This window comes from Rhinolophus sinicus, linkage group LG04, assembly GCF_036562045.2.
Source record: "Rhinolophus sinicus isolate RSC01 linkage group LG04, ASM3656204v1, whole genome shotgun sequence".
Lineage (NCBI taxonomy): Eukaryota > Metazoa > Chordata > Mammalia > Chiroptera > Rhinolophidae > Rhinolophus > Rhinolophus sinicus.
Genome location: NC_133754.1, coordinates 66,856,610 through 66,869,238, shown reverse-complemented (window position 1 = coordinate 66,869,238; position 12,629 = coordinate 66,856,610). Strand labels below are relative to the sequence as shown.

The 12,629-nt window shown below is 41.3% G+C and overlaps 1 protein-coding gene across 2 annotated transcripts in view; it reads right to left on the bottom strand.

The window, feature by feature from the left end:
• Window positions 1-3,836: 3,836 nt before the first annotated feature.
• MBOAT4 (membrane bound ghrelin O-acyltransferase MBOAT4) overlaps window positions 3,837-12,629 on the bottom strand; it is a 10,712-nt gene continuing 1,919 nt past the window's right edge. The window contains exons 1-3 of one of the 2 annotated variants that reach the window (XM_019750520.2): window positions 10,028-10,774; window positions 7,512-7,736; window positions 3,837-5,114 (exon numbers count right to left, since the gene is read on the bottom strand). In XM_019750520.2, coding sequence (XP_019606079.2) covers window positions 4,151-5,114; window positions 7,512-7,736; window positions 10,028-10,146 — 1,308 coding nt within the window. In that variant the 5' untranslated portion in view covers window positions 10,147-10,774 and the 3' untranslated portion in view covers window positions 3,837-4,150. Of the gene's footprint in view, window positions 5,115-7,511; window positions 7,737-10,027; window positions 10,775-12,629 lie in introns of those variants that run through there. The other variant, XM_074329697.1, reaches the window with a different exon arrangement.

Here is a 12,629-nt window from a genome sequence, read left to right as displayed (position 1 = left end):
TTTTGGAGCAAAAACTAATTTAAGACCCGGTATTATATTGTATTATATTATACCTGGTCTTATATAAGACCCAGTGTTATATTATAAAGACCCAGTCTTATATTATAATAAGACCGGTTCTTATATTAATTTTTGCTCCAAAAGACGCAATAGAGCTGATGGTCCGGCTAGGTCTTATTTCCTGGGAAATACGGTATGTTACAAACATGTAAAGAATCTCTTGGCCTGATCACTGTACTGTACACCTGAAACTGAAGTTGAACCATAATGAATGTCAAATATAATTTATATATATATATATATATGTATGTATAGTTACAAGAAGCGGAGTACAGCATTAGGAATAGAGACAGTGGAAATGTAATAGCTGTGTGCGATGTCAGAGGGGTAGCGGATAGGGGGACGAGGGTTGTCACTGTGTGAGGGATATAAATGATAAATGTCTAACTATTACATTGTTTAGTGCACCTGAAACTAAGAAAAAAGAAAATGGAGCACATTGCAATTAAGAAAAAAAAAATCTGTTGGAAGTGGCTTGAATCTATAGTCTAATAGTTGGCATTTTAATCAGGATAATTACTAACGATTGCCATTTATTCTTTTATAGCAGTTGGTCATTGCAATACCCATAATCTATTGGTCTCTACAGTGTTCCTATGAGAACAGAGGTCAAATCAGCTCTTTCACACCCACGGAACCTGCTTCACCATCAACCTGCTCCTCATTGTTAGATCCCTTTCCCTTCACCCAGGATTGGCAGGCTGGCTGCCAGGACCTCTCAGGTGACCAGAGAGACAGCTCATTGCCTCCAGGAAGTCGGTCACATAGGCTGAGTAGCATCCTTTGGACAGAGGCAAAACTTGGCTTTCTTGGCACTTACCTGGTTGCCATGACAAACTCCTCAAAATTCTCCATCTGGGGGCCTCCTTTCCCATGTTCTCATGGAATTGATGAACAAGGATTGGATGTGTATCAGTGAACTCTCCCTGTGTCTGCTTTATAAAACTACATGGGTAAAAAAAACCAAGACTGGATTGTCTCCTGTGGAGAAGTTTAACAATTAGGGTGGATCGCCAAGTCTGGGCTCCAGTTTAGATCCACTGGCTACCTATTGGTCACGGCACCTGCCAACAGAGTAAAACCAGCACAGGTGAGTGGTTACCTATGCATTAGAGGGACGTGAACCTAGCTTATCCAAAATAATAGGTCAAGAGGTGAACTTAAGTTTCCATGGAACATTTATTAGATAATGCCATTTCACAAACAATGGTATCTGTAGTTCCTTGGTGCTCTTAGGAAGACACATTTTGTGGCTTTCTGTTAAATAATTTTCTAATTAAGCTTTGCCAGGATTCTGAGCTTTGCAGTTATCATGGTTTATCCCCTTTTCAGGGATTTCTTAATCACCAGAATTGCACACAGTGATATTTTCAAACAACTGGATAGGGTCCCCTTCTATCAACCCCCCCAAAAATGTTACAGTAATGGCTCCTACCAAGCCCTTCAGAGTGATTTCTCTGATGAAAGGTGGGAGGCCAGGGGTCAGGATGTGTATGCCCACTGGGGGCTGTTTCAATGAGTCGCTCAGCTCTAATACTTGGCCCACAGAACCTAATTCACTTGTCCAGGGCTCCAGTCTACAGGCTGTTGGCCCCTTCCTTGCATTTGTAGAAGATAAGCATGATTTGTCAAAATACTATTCTGTTTGGGCCAACAAATGGGCCAGAACAAGACATAAAGCCGGGGAGGCCTGGGGGCGACTTCTAGATGAAACGAGAAGAAAAACATCAAATCCAGTTCTGGAAGCAGGTCAGAGCCATGAGGTTAATAAGAGGTGAATAAGCAGGTGCTACCAGGCACGTATCCAAGGGAAATAGAGGCGACCGGTAGAGTCTTGGGAGTGACAGAATCAGTAACTGAAGGAAAGGAAAACTAAGTTGCCAATTACTGAGGGAGCATCTGGGGCAGGAGTCTGGAACAGGAGTTAAGTCTTAACAAAGGAAATGAAGACTGGAGGAAGATCCATTCTCCCTATTCTCTACCCTTCTTGGATCCCAGGATCACATTTCTGCAGACAGATGGTTCCTGCTGGCTTTGACTTTCCCCTGAGATTGAAGTCTCTCAAATCGCACTGTTCTTTATCCTGTCCAGCTTCATGAAACCCTTCTTCTAGGTTGCAAATAGAAGGGATGGAAATAGATGTTCTGGTTTTAACCAATCAGAGGAGCAGAAATTATCCTTGGCCATGAACAGAGACCAAGGGCCATAAATTTGGAGACTGAATTGCATTTCAAAAGACTTTACTAAGCAACTAATTTTAAAAATTGAACATTTTCTCATAAGCATTTCCCTAAACATTAAAACCACTCACTTAAAAAAATGATTGAAGTGTAACATACTACAGAAACTTACGTATATCTTAAGTGTGGAGTTCCAAGGATTTTCACAAACTGACACATACATACATGGAGTCAGCTCCCCAGAAGTGCCTCTCTGAAAAGCACCCATTGTAAATAGCTCTGTAGTCTATCATAATTTGCTTAACTGTTCTGCTAATGTTGACTATTTTCTTTTTCTATAATAAATAGTGCTGCAATGATTATTTAAAATTTCTCCCAACTTACTACACTACTACCACCACCCCACTTGCCTTTCCGGTTTGGAATCTCAGTGAGGATCATTAGTTTAGTAACATGTTCGGAATGCTCTTAGAGTCATTCAAAACGCCCTTGGCTATATCTACTGTTTCCCCCTTGACTGTCCCCAACCCTGGGAAACCCAACTGGTCTGTGTTGTCTCCTTTAAGCTACTGACTGTGGTGTGAGGAGTATAGAATTGTGATGATTCAGGCCAGCCCACATCCATGCCATCTGTTCATCCAAGTCCTCGCTGCTTGTTGTGTTATAGTCTGCGTGCTAAGACTAGGATGTTTGCTCCCTTCCTGTTAGTGAGTGATATTGACTGAGAACTTGCTAAGTGACCTAACTTAGTAGTATTAGGCAGACTTCTAACTTAGTAGTCTTTTTGTCAGGCTTTAAATAGTAAAAGCTTGCAATTTTGTATTTTGAGAAGGATGAAAATGATTGGTTTGGGAAGTTTAGATAACTGTACAATGCTTCCTATGGCAGAGGAGATGTAATCCTGGGTAAGCAGGTGATTTTAAGCAGTACACAAATACACCTCTTTCATTTAAACAAGTATGTGTTTCTTTTAGTGAGTACTAGAATAAAATATAATTAGGACACTAAACCCAGTTTTCACCAATGCCAGTTCTTAAAAAGAGGGAAGGCTTTTAAAAGTAAGTGGAGTTAAAGTTGATTTAAAGAAAACTAGTAATTATATACTAGTCCAGGAGGCCTGCAGATGGGTAGATGGTGAAAGTGCTAGTTAAATGGCATTGCTTCACTGTAACTTGGAGGTGCGACGTCTTTCAGTGTATTTTAAATCCTCAGAGAGGAAAGAACAGAGGGAATTATTTAGGATATGTTGAGAAAAAGGAACCAGACCCTCAAAGTTGTGCTACAACAGTGCTTACTTCTTGTTACAGGTCTCTTCATGTGACATATTTCATGAATCAGTTTTGTATTTAATAATTATATAAGTGGTTATCAAGTCTTAGCTACATTTTCAGTTTATTAACATATCTCTGAGATAATATCAGCCTTTTCATTTTTAGACCAAGTTTTTCAGATTAATAAGGATGAGTCTCTAGTTCATGTAACAAGCCAATATAATGGGATTTAAGTGTTGTTTCGTTGGTGTTTTTGTCTTGCTAAACTCACATGCCAGGATCAAGTGGACCAATCGGACACTCAATTTTTAGAAGTCCGTGTATATACCATGTGCCATTTGGTTCATAGTACTTTATGTTTTTATGTATCGCTTTTCTTAAACTGCTCCTACACCAAAACTGCAAACTACAAGGGAAGAAACAACGTCTTTTTTATTTCGGGGATCCTCTGTACCAGTATAATAGCTTGCTAAAATAGACACACAAATTATTATGGCAAGATATCAGGTATATTCATGCAATACTTAAAAAAAAGACTTTTATTATGGAAAAGTTCAAACATATGCATCAACAACGCACCATCTGCCACTTTCTAAATTCTGTGTCATGGATGTATAAGATGAAGGCTGGGGAAAGATGTCAGTTAAATTTATACTTTCTCTTTGCTAACAGAAAAAGCAAAATACAGTACACCATAGGAAAGACACTGTTGTAAGAATTACACAGCAGCCAGAGAGAGGAGAGGCTCCTGACCTCCACAGCCAGCATTACGTAGGCAATGATGAGTTGGGTGTGGGCCCAAGTGACAGTTCTATAGACCAGCTGCATCGGCCAGGATCTGATAAACAAATTGGCAAAGGTGTGAATCAGGTAGTCAGCTTCCACCATCACAGCCCAGCAAAGGAAACCAAACACCTGTCCCGGATGGAGTCCATGCCACCAGGCAGAGAAGGCAAAGGTCTGCAACAACGGCCAGGCCCTGCCATGCTGGAAAATGAGGCGTCTGAGCCACCGAGCTGTGCTTTGGTTCCACTTTCTCGTGAACAGGGATATTCTGTGGGTTGTTTCCAGTGTCCAAATGTCCGCATCAGGGATGTATCCCTCCTCCCCAGGGCTCTGACCAAACTCAGATCCAAAGCCCGCTGCACAGAGGAGGGAGTCATCCAGGAGCCAGTGGGAGTAGTAGGTGAGTTTGAAGAGCCCAGCTGTGGACCACATGACACAGATGCACTGGAGTCGCTGGCAGTCAGCCAGTCCCGCGCCTGTACTCACCACGCCCCTCATAACCACCTTTAGGCACTCTAGTCCCAGAATCTGCAGACCCCTCCAGGTCAGAGCCCAGAAAGAGTGTCTGGGACACAAAGAGCTGGACCCTTGAACACGAGCCTGAAATCTCTGGAAAGAACACAGAGGGCCTCCTAGGAGAGCAGGGAAAAAGAGCAAGTAGCTGAAGTAGGGCAGTGCCTTACACAGATGCTCAAACAAAGAGCTCCTGTTCCTGATGCCTCCTGATGCTGCCTCCACTTTTCCCTCACAAATATCCAGTGAGAGGGATGTGACCCTCTGGGTCAAGAGCATGAGGGAAGAAAGAGTGATGCACAACCTGAAAGAGATGTTTTTTAAAATGTAAAAACACTCCGTATTTATTTCACCCCATTCCAGTCCCTCCACACAATGCCACAGAAAATGGGGGCCTCTGAACAATTAAGATCAATCTCACAACCTGCAGTGTCCCCCTGCAGTGACTCTTGGAATGGGCGCCAGTTGACTTGGTTAGAGCGCAACCCTCATAACACCAAGGTCGCCAGTTTGATTCCCACGTGGGCCAGTGAGCTGTGCCCTCCACAAACAGATTGAAAAAAACAATGACTTGACTTGGAGCTGAGCTGCGCCCCCCACAAGTAGATTGAAAACGACTTGACTTGGAGCTGATGGGTCCTGGAAAAACACACTGTTCCCCAATATTCCCAATAAAAATTTGAAAAATAAAAAAAGACTCTTGGATTAATTCAGAACCACAGGCTACTCTGGGCAGGATCAAAAGGTAAATGGGGAAATTAATCATTAGAGAAGCAAATAAAAGAATCACAAGAAATATTGTGGGGAAACATTGATTATAATATTTCTATGAGTGGTTTATAAAGATTAGGATCAGGGACCTGGGAAAAAAATTGCCATAGAAAAAACAAACACTTAGTAGCAAAGAGATGATAGGAAGTTGAAGATTTTAAACAGGAACGTTCCTGACTAAGATTCTGAGGGCTTCAGGATTTGTGCTGAGAAACAGTGAGTGAGGCTAGAGGTGAGGCTGTGCCCTGAGTCCTTAGCATTCGAGGTGTGTTCTCAACCAATTGCCTGAACTGTTCCCGCTGCACCATCACAGAGAAGATCCTGCTGACAAGATTACTGGGGAGAAAATTAATGAAAATTACAGCGACGTATTCTACAATCAGGAATGTTCTCCTGTGGAGAGAAAACAGCACAGTTTCCCAGTCACTGCTGTTTCTATCTGTGTGTCTGGGGATATAACGACAACTGACCTCCCCATTTGACTTACCCTGACAGTAAGCAAAGTAGCCTCCAGATGCCACCAACCCCTGTTCTCTCACCTTCTGTTAAGGGCTGAATGTGTCCCTCACAAAATCATATGCTGAAGTCCTAACCTTCAGTACCTCAGAATGTGACTGTATTTGGAGTAGGGTCTTTAAAGAGGTGATTATATTAAAAAGGAGTCATTAGGGTGGGCCCTAATCCAATATGACTGGTGTCCTTATAAGGAGGAGAGATTAGGACACAGACACACACAGAGGAAAGACAATGTGAAGACACAGAGAGAAGATGGCCATCGACAAGCCAAGGAGAGAGGCCTCAGCAGAAGCTGAACCTACCAACACCTTGATCTTGGACTTCCAGCCTCCAGAGGAAATAAATTTCTGTCCTTTAAGCCACTTGGTCTGTGGGACTTTGTTATGACAGCCCAAGCAAACTAATACATCTTCAATCTCAGCTCGGGTTCAGCCTTCCTCCTGTCCAGCTAGATCCTGCCTAACCTTCCTCCAGCCCCATCAGGTCGTGGCTTCCTACTGAAACCCTAAGTCACCACATCCTAATCAGTACCCTCCACGCCCTGCCCACCTGCCATCTTGCCTTTTCTTCAAAGAAGCAAACCCTGAAGCTTTAGTGAAATAGTCACAAGAAAGAAAAGGACTCTGGATTTAGTAGGGACAGCAAAGTGAGTGAATCAATGGCTGGCTAAAGTCAAAGAGGTAGCCCACCTCGACAGGTTAAAGCCCCAGTTCTCTGAGTGACCATGGATCCGTGCCAATTGTGATAACAGGGGGAGCCAGGACAATAGGCCTCAAGATCACAGAGATATGTTTCCCCCTAATCTTGGTGATCTCATTGATTCATGAAAACACTTCTCTATGCTGTAATTAGTGCCTGATTTTTTATTTCCTAGATATTGGGTGACTTCCCTTCTGGGAGAATGGAACACCTGAGTCTCAATGAAGGTACAACTCTAACATAGCAGGTGCCAAGGAAGGGCAACAAAGGTTTACAGTGGATTTATACCTCTCCTGTCCTGCTAAAGGGGAGGGCAGACTGCTGGCTGTGTGTCTAAACCACGTGAGGTAAGCAAACTGTGTTTAGTCACTTTCAGGCAGGCCTCATCTGTGGGCCCTGGGACTCCTGGATCAACCCCCTTTGCAGGCACAGTGATACTTACAGCTAAGTGTCAGACACTGGGCTTCATAGGTAACACATGGTTGTTATTAGTCGTCATATAATTACATTTAATTCATTACCTCTAACATAAGAATCTTGCAAGATAGGTATTGTTATCCCCCCACCGCACACTTTTTTTCAGAAAAAGAATTTGAGGCCAAGAGAGGTTAAATGACTTGCTCAAATGCAAAAACACCCAGTTCTCTCCACTACCACCACAGTACAAGCAAACCCTCGGTCAGTTCAGTACAACCAAATAAACAAACTGCCTTACCTCATGGAAGGAGGTTCTTGCAGATAATACTCCGTGTAGTGCAGACCCAGGTGACACAGCGTCTGCCAGCTCATCTGAAAGAAGAAAGTCCACCTGTGCACTTCCTGTGGGCCCAGTGAGTAGATCAGAACCACAGAGCACAGAGCAGGGATGAAGACAAGCAGAGCGAAGGAACCCATAGCAGCCCAGGCCAGGGCGCCTCCTCCAGCCAGGAGGAAGAGGTACCTGAAAGAAAAAAGGACAACCTGTGAGATCGACTTAGAACAGTGCAACAGATGAGTCACTTCAGAGGTCATTCTGGGTAACCCAATTGAGTCAGGCCTCCCATAACACCTAAAGAAGTCAAACCGTTATCACTCCAAAATCTTCCATTTGTTTTTCTGAAGGAAAAAACCATGGGAGAAAGATCCAGAGTCAATTTGTGAACGATTACCTCAAGAGACAAACCTTGATTCCTGACTCAGTGAGCCTGGGAGCCTCTCTTTGACATTCACCTTTCAAGTAGGAACAACACCTGTCCCTAACCATCCTGTTCGTAGCAGATCCAGAAGGTTTCCTAGTAGGGACATCTTCAAAATCTAGTGGTATAAAAATGATGTCCATCTAGTGTTGAGAACCTAGGAAAGCTCTCTAGACATCGTCTCATCGAGATGAATCTCTTTCCTTTTCACAGGGTGTGTGTGAGAGTGTGTGAGAGAGAAACAAAACAAAAAAAACAACTCAATGCCTCCCTTTGGTAAGTGTTTGAAAACTCAATGAGAAAATCTTTATAACTGCCCTTAATCCTCTCTACTGTAACTTTACGATATCATGAGTTAGTGTTTTTTGTGATGGAAATACCCATATCAGTGAAGTGGTTTGTGGACACGACTCCCTTGGAAGCCAGTAGATGCCCTGGGAGATTTCACATTCTGTACACTTGGTTCTTCTTTCCACAGTATAGGGAGGTTTTCTGTCTTTTTGTTTGTTTTTCATTGGTACCAAATTAATAACTCTAAATGAAGAGGTCAGAAAATGTGCAAAACAGGGACTGACTAGTCAGGGACAGGGAAACTGAGTCAAAGAGGACTATGTTTTCTGTACGTCACAAGGCATATGTCATGACACCGTGACACACTGACGTTGCACACCATGGTGAAAATTCTTTCCTGAGGGAGATTGGTAGTTGCCTCAGTGTGAGAAGCTCTATTACACAGGCCGTGAGCCATTCCTGTGCTTCTCTTTGAGCCTATGCTTGGGGTGACGCCTCCCCAAACCACCCCAATTAACACTGTGATCCAAACCTTTCATTTCCCAGCTGTGGGAAAGTAAGGGGAACTCTTATTCCTTACACAGCAGAAGTAGCAGCCTGAAACAACACTTTACCCAGAGGCAACTGCCCTGGGCATTTGCAAACATTAAAATGTCTGTACATGTACAACGTAGAATGAATGATTTTTTGAGCACTTATTTTATTCTAGGCATTGTGCTAATAATCCCTTTATAAGAAATATCTTTAAGTGTTATTATTTCCATTTTACATATAAACCTAAGAGAGTTTATTCACAAAGGACACTCAGGAAGTGAGGGGGCCAGGATTCACCAGGCTGACTCCAAAGCCAGCAATCTTAATCCTATGGAAATTAACTCTCATTTTGTAAATGTTTTGCTTTCTTGTTTGTGATTCTCAATAGAAAATGTTTTTATAACCGCCTCCCCCATCTCCTAAATGAAGGTAGGGGCTGGCAACCAGTTGTGAACATGTAGTAACACTACATAGTTTAATCAAATTCGGCCATGCTAACTAATTGCTAGAAACAGTTAAATTTTACTTAACAATCTCCCATATATAAATATCCTAATTTACAAAATAAGTGAATTATTAGGAGGCAGCCCTTTGGCAATGGATTTTCACTTTACAAAAGGATATTCCACAAAACTTTTTAAAAAATAGGAACTGTCTCTAATGTACTGAGATTATTAGCTATAAAAAAAATCATTTCAATCAAGTTATCAAGTATCTAGTGACAATTTTTGAACCCCAGATTGAGGTATAGCTAATCTAACAAAATTTGTTTTGACTTACTTCATTTCTCTCAAAAAATCATACAAAACTATTTTAAAAATCACATTTAGTTACATATTTAATAAAATTTAATTTTTTTGAAAATTATAGAATTCCTTGAAATTAAGAGTGTGCAAGAACACCTGGGGCATACAGTTGTATAGATGCATCTGTTTGGCGCATTCCTGTACAAGCTCAACATCCATCTCTGCAGTTTATTTTCATCTTTTTCCCATTTCATGTGAAGCTATTAAACTTTAGCTGAGGCCAGGCAGACATGATGTCAATTTCCATTTCACTTTTACTCTATTGGACACCTTCATGATCAAGCAATCAATAATCGGTGGCAGTGATAACTTAAAAAACAAGCAGTGTAATTAATATTTAATCTTCACATCTGCACTCCAATCTGTGCTTTTTGACCTACCATAGTATTCATAGATGTAAGAGCAAAATTAGCCATCAAACCTACCTGGCATGAGTGGGAAATGAATCCATATTGCAGAGGTAATTAAACAGAAGTGCAAAAGGAAACGCAGCTCCTTGATAAAATGAGACAGGATGGAGGAAAAAGAGCTGAAGCCAACCCATGATGAACTGGAACAAAAGATACTGTCCTTTCCAGAGTCCTTAACTCGTGCCTTCCTACAACAGAAACCTCAGCCAGGCTCTCTTTGATCGCTTTATATGGTTCAGGAAGGCCCGGGTGAGCAAAAGCAAACAAAACAACTGGCGATAAAAGCAGAAAAGTTGGCATTCTGATCAAGAGAACTGCACTATAGAAACCAAAACGCATTTGGGGTTATATTACTTAATAATGATATGTACTAAAAACACTGCTTTCAAAAGGTCTGGTTTTGTTTAGTTTATATACCCCAATATTTGCCTTTCCAGCCATCTAACTGTCATATTTTCTTCACTAAGTTAATGAAAAATCTCATTTTCCAGTTGTGGACAGACAATTCCCCGGCCTGGGGAGGGGAAACAAGCACATGAGCATGAGGAAGGGAGGCAGATTCTCAAAGAGTAAGAAGATACCCTCCCCCCAACTTCCACTGTTCTCCTTATGCTATTTCTTCTTCTTTCTTTAATAGTACCCTCATAAATCGATTACGCTATTATGTCAGCTCTACAAGGGAGGGACTTTATTTATTGCTGTATCCCCAGCACATAGAACAGTGTTGGGCACATACTATGTACTCAGTAAATACTTGTTAAAGTTAAAAAGGTTTTAAGGAAGCAGAGGAAACACTTAAAGAGAAGCTTGTCTGCAGTGAGGGCAGAAATACAGGAGACATGCCTAGAGAACAATGGGCCATCTCTTAGCTAGCAGAGTCCCTCTACTAAACTCAACGCACTAAGTACTGTCCCTGACTAGCCATCTTTCATCATGCAAGAGCATGCAGCCTTAAATAAAGGAGGGGAGAATATAGCCTGATGCAAAAGTATTTTAAGAGCATTTTAAGGACGAGGACCACCTCTTAGTGAGAGACCTGTGCTAAACAGCAGGAACATAAAAATGAGTAAGACATGGCCCATGTCCTCAAGTAGCTCTCAATATACTAGGGAGACAGAAATGGCAACAAATAATTTCCTTAAAGAACTATTGGTGCAGTACAGCACAAGTATGCTGTAGTGAAAAATAAATAAGCAATCATTGGCAGAGATAGGGGATTTTTAAAAAGCAAGAGAAATACAGAAGTGAAAATGCTAAAATTGGCTGTTTCCAAACAGATGGATTGCTTTTTCCAGGCCATAGATGGCACAAAGATCTAGACAAACAGTAAAACAATTAATGGGGAGGAGAGGGCTCCCTAAAAGTGACTAAGCTCATGAGACAGGTTAGTTAGCATGTTGTTAGGTAGACAGGGAGGTCCCTGGTGGAATAAACAAAAAAGCAGCCACATCCTGAAATTCCAGGTTCTGAAGTAGGCCTGAGGTTAATAAGTTACCCCATAAATTCCTTTTGGCTGGACAAACGGAGCAGATCTGATAGATAGGAATGGGTTATTTCATTAATCCCTTCGGGATGGGCAACAGGACAAACCTGATAGATGAATTCCATTAGTAGGCACCAGCCCCCATCCCCAAGCAGGCAAGGGAAGGTATAAAAATAAGAACTTTTGCCTCAGTCACAGGACACCCCCCATTCGGGAACCCCCTCCCGCTCGGGAGCGGTATTTCTTTGCTTTTACAACTCTTTGCCTCTCCTTGGTCCGTGCTTCCATTCTTCCGTTTTACGAGACAGGATCCCAGCACTCACAGAAATTCCCCACATCATTTGGGGACTCACAGGAAAATCTCCTACATCACGCACATCATAGTAAACACATTAAAATGCAACCATATCCCCCATTGAAGATAATTGCTAGGTACAGAATTGAGTTGCAGTTAATTTGTTAGGAAAAAAAGTTTTTTGTCTTTGCATTAAATATTTTTTATTTCTACATGTACTTTTTAAAAAAATTTTTGGAATCAGTACATTTTATTTTCAGGTCTCAAATATTTTGTAGATTCCTGAAAAGCTTATAGGCTCTAGACACTGTACCTAATGTTGATAAAATGGTCCTTCTTATAAACATGCTTTTGTGTCAACTCAGTTAGGTTATGATGCTCAGTTATTTGGTCAAACACCAGTCTAGATGTAGCTATGAAGGTATATATATATATATATATATATATATATATATATATATATATATATATATATATGTATATATATATATATCCATACATACATATATATATATATATATATATATATATATATATATATATATATATATGATTAACATTTAAATCAGAAGACTTTGAGTAAAACGGATTACCATCTAATATGTGGGTGGGTCTCATCCATCACTTGAAGGCCATAAGAGCAAAGACAGGTTTCCCAATGAAGAAGCAATTCTGCCTCAAGATTGTAACATAGAAACCCTGTCTGAGTTTTTAGCCTGAAGATTTTGGACTTGAGACTGCAACATCAACTCTTCCCTGAATATCTAGCCTGAGGGTCTACTATAAATTTCAGACTGGCCAGCGCCACCCAGTGTGTGTGTGTGTGTGTGTGTGTGTGT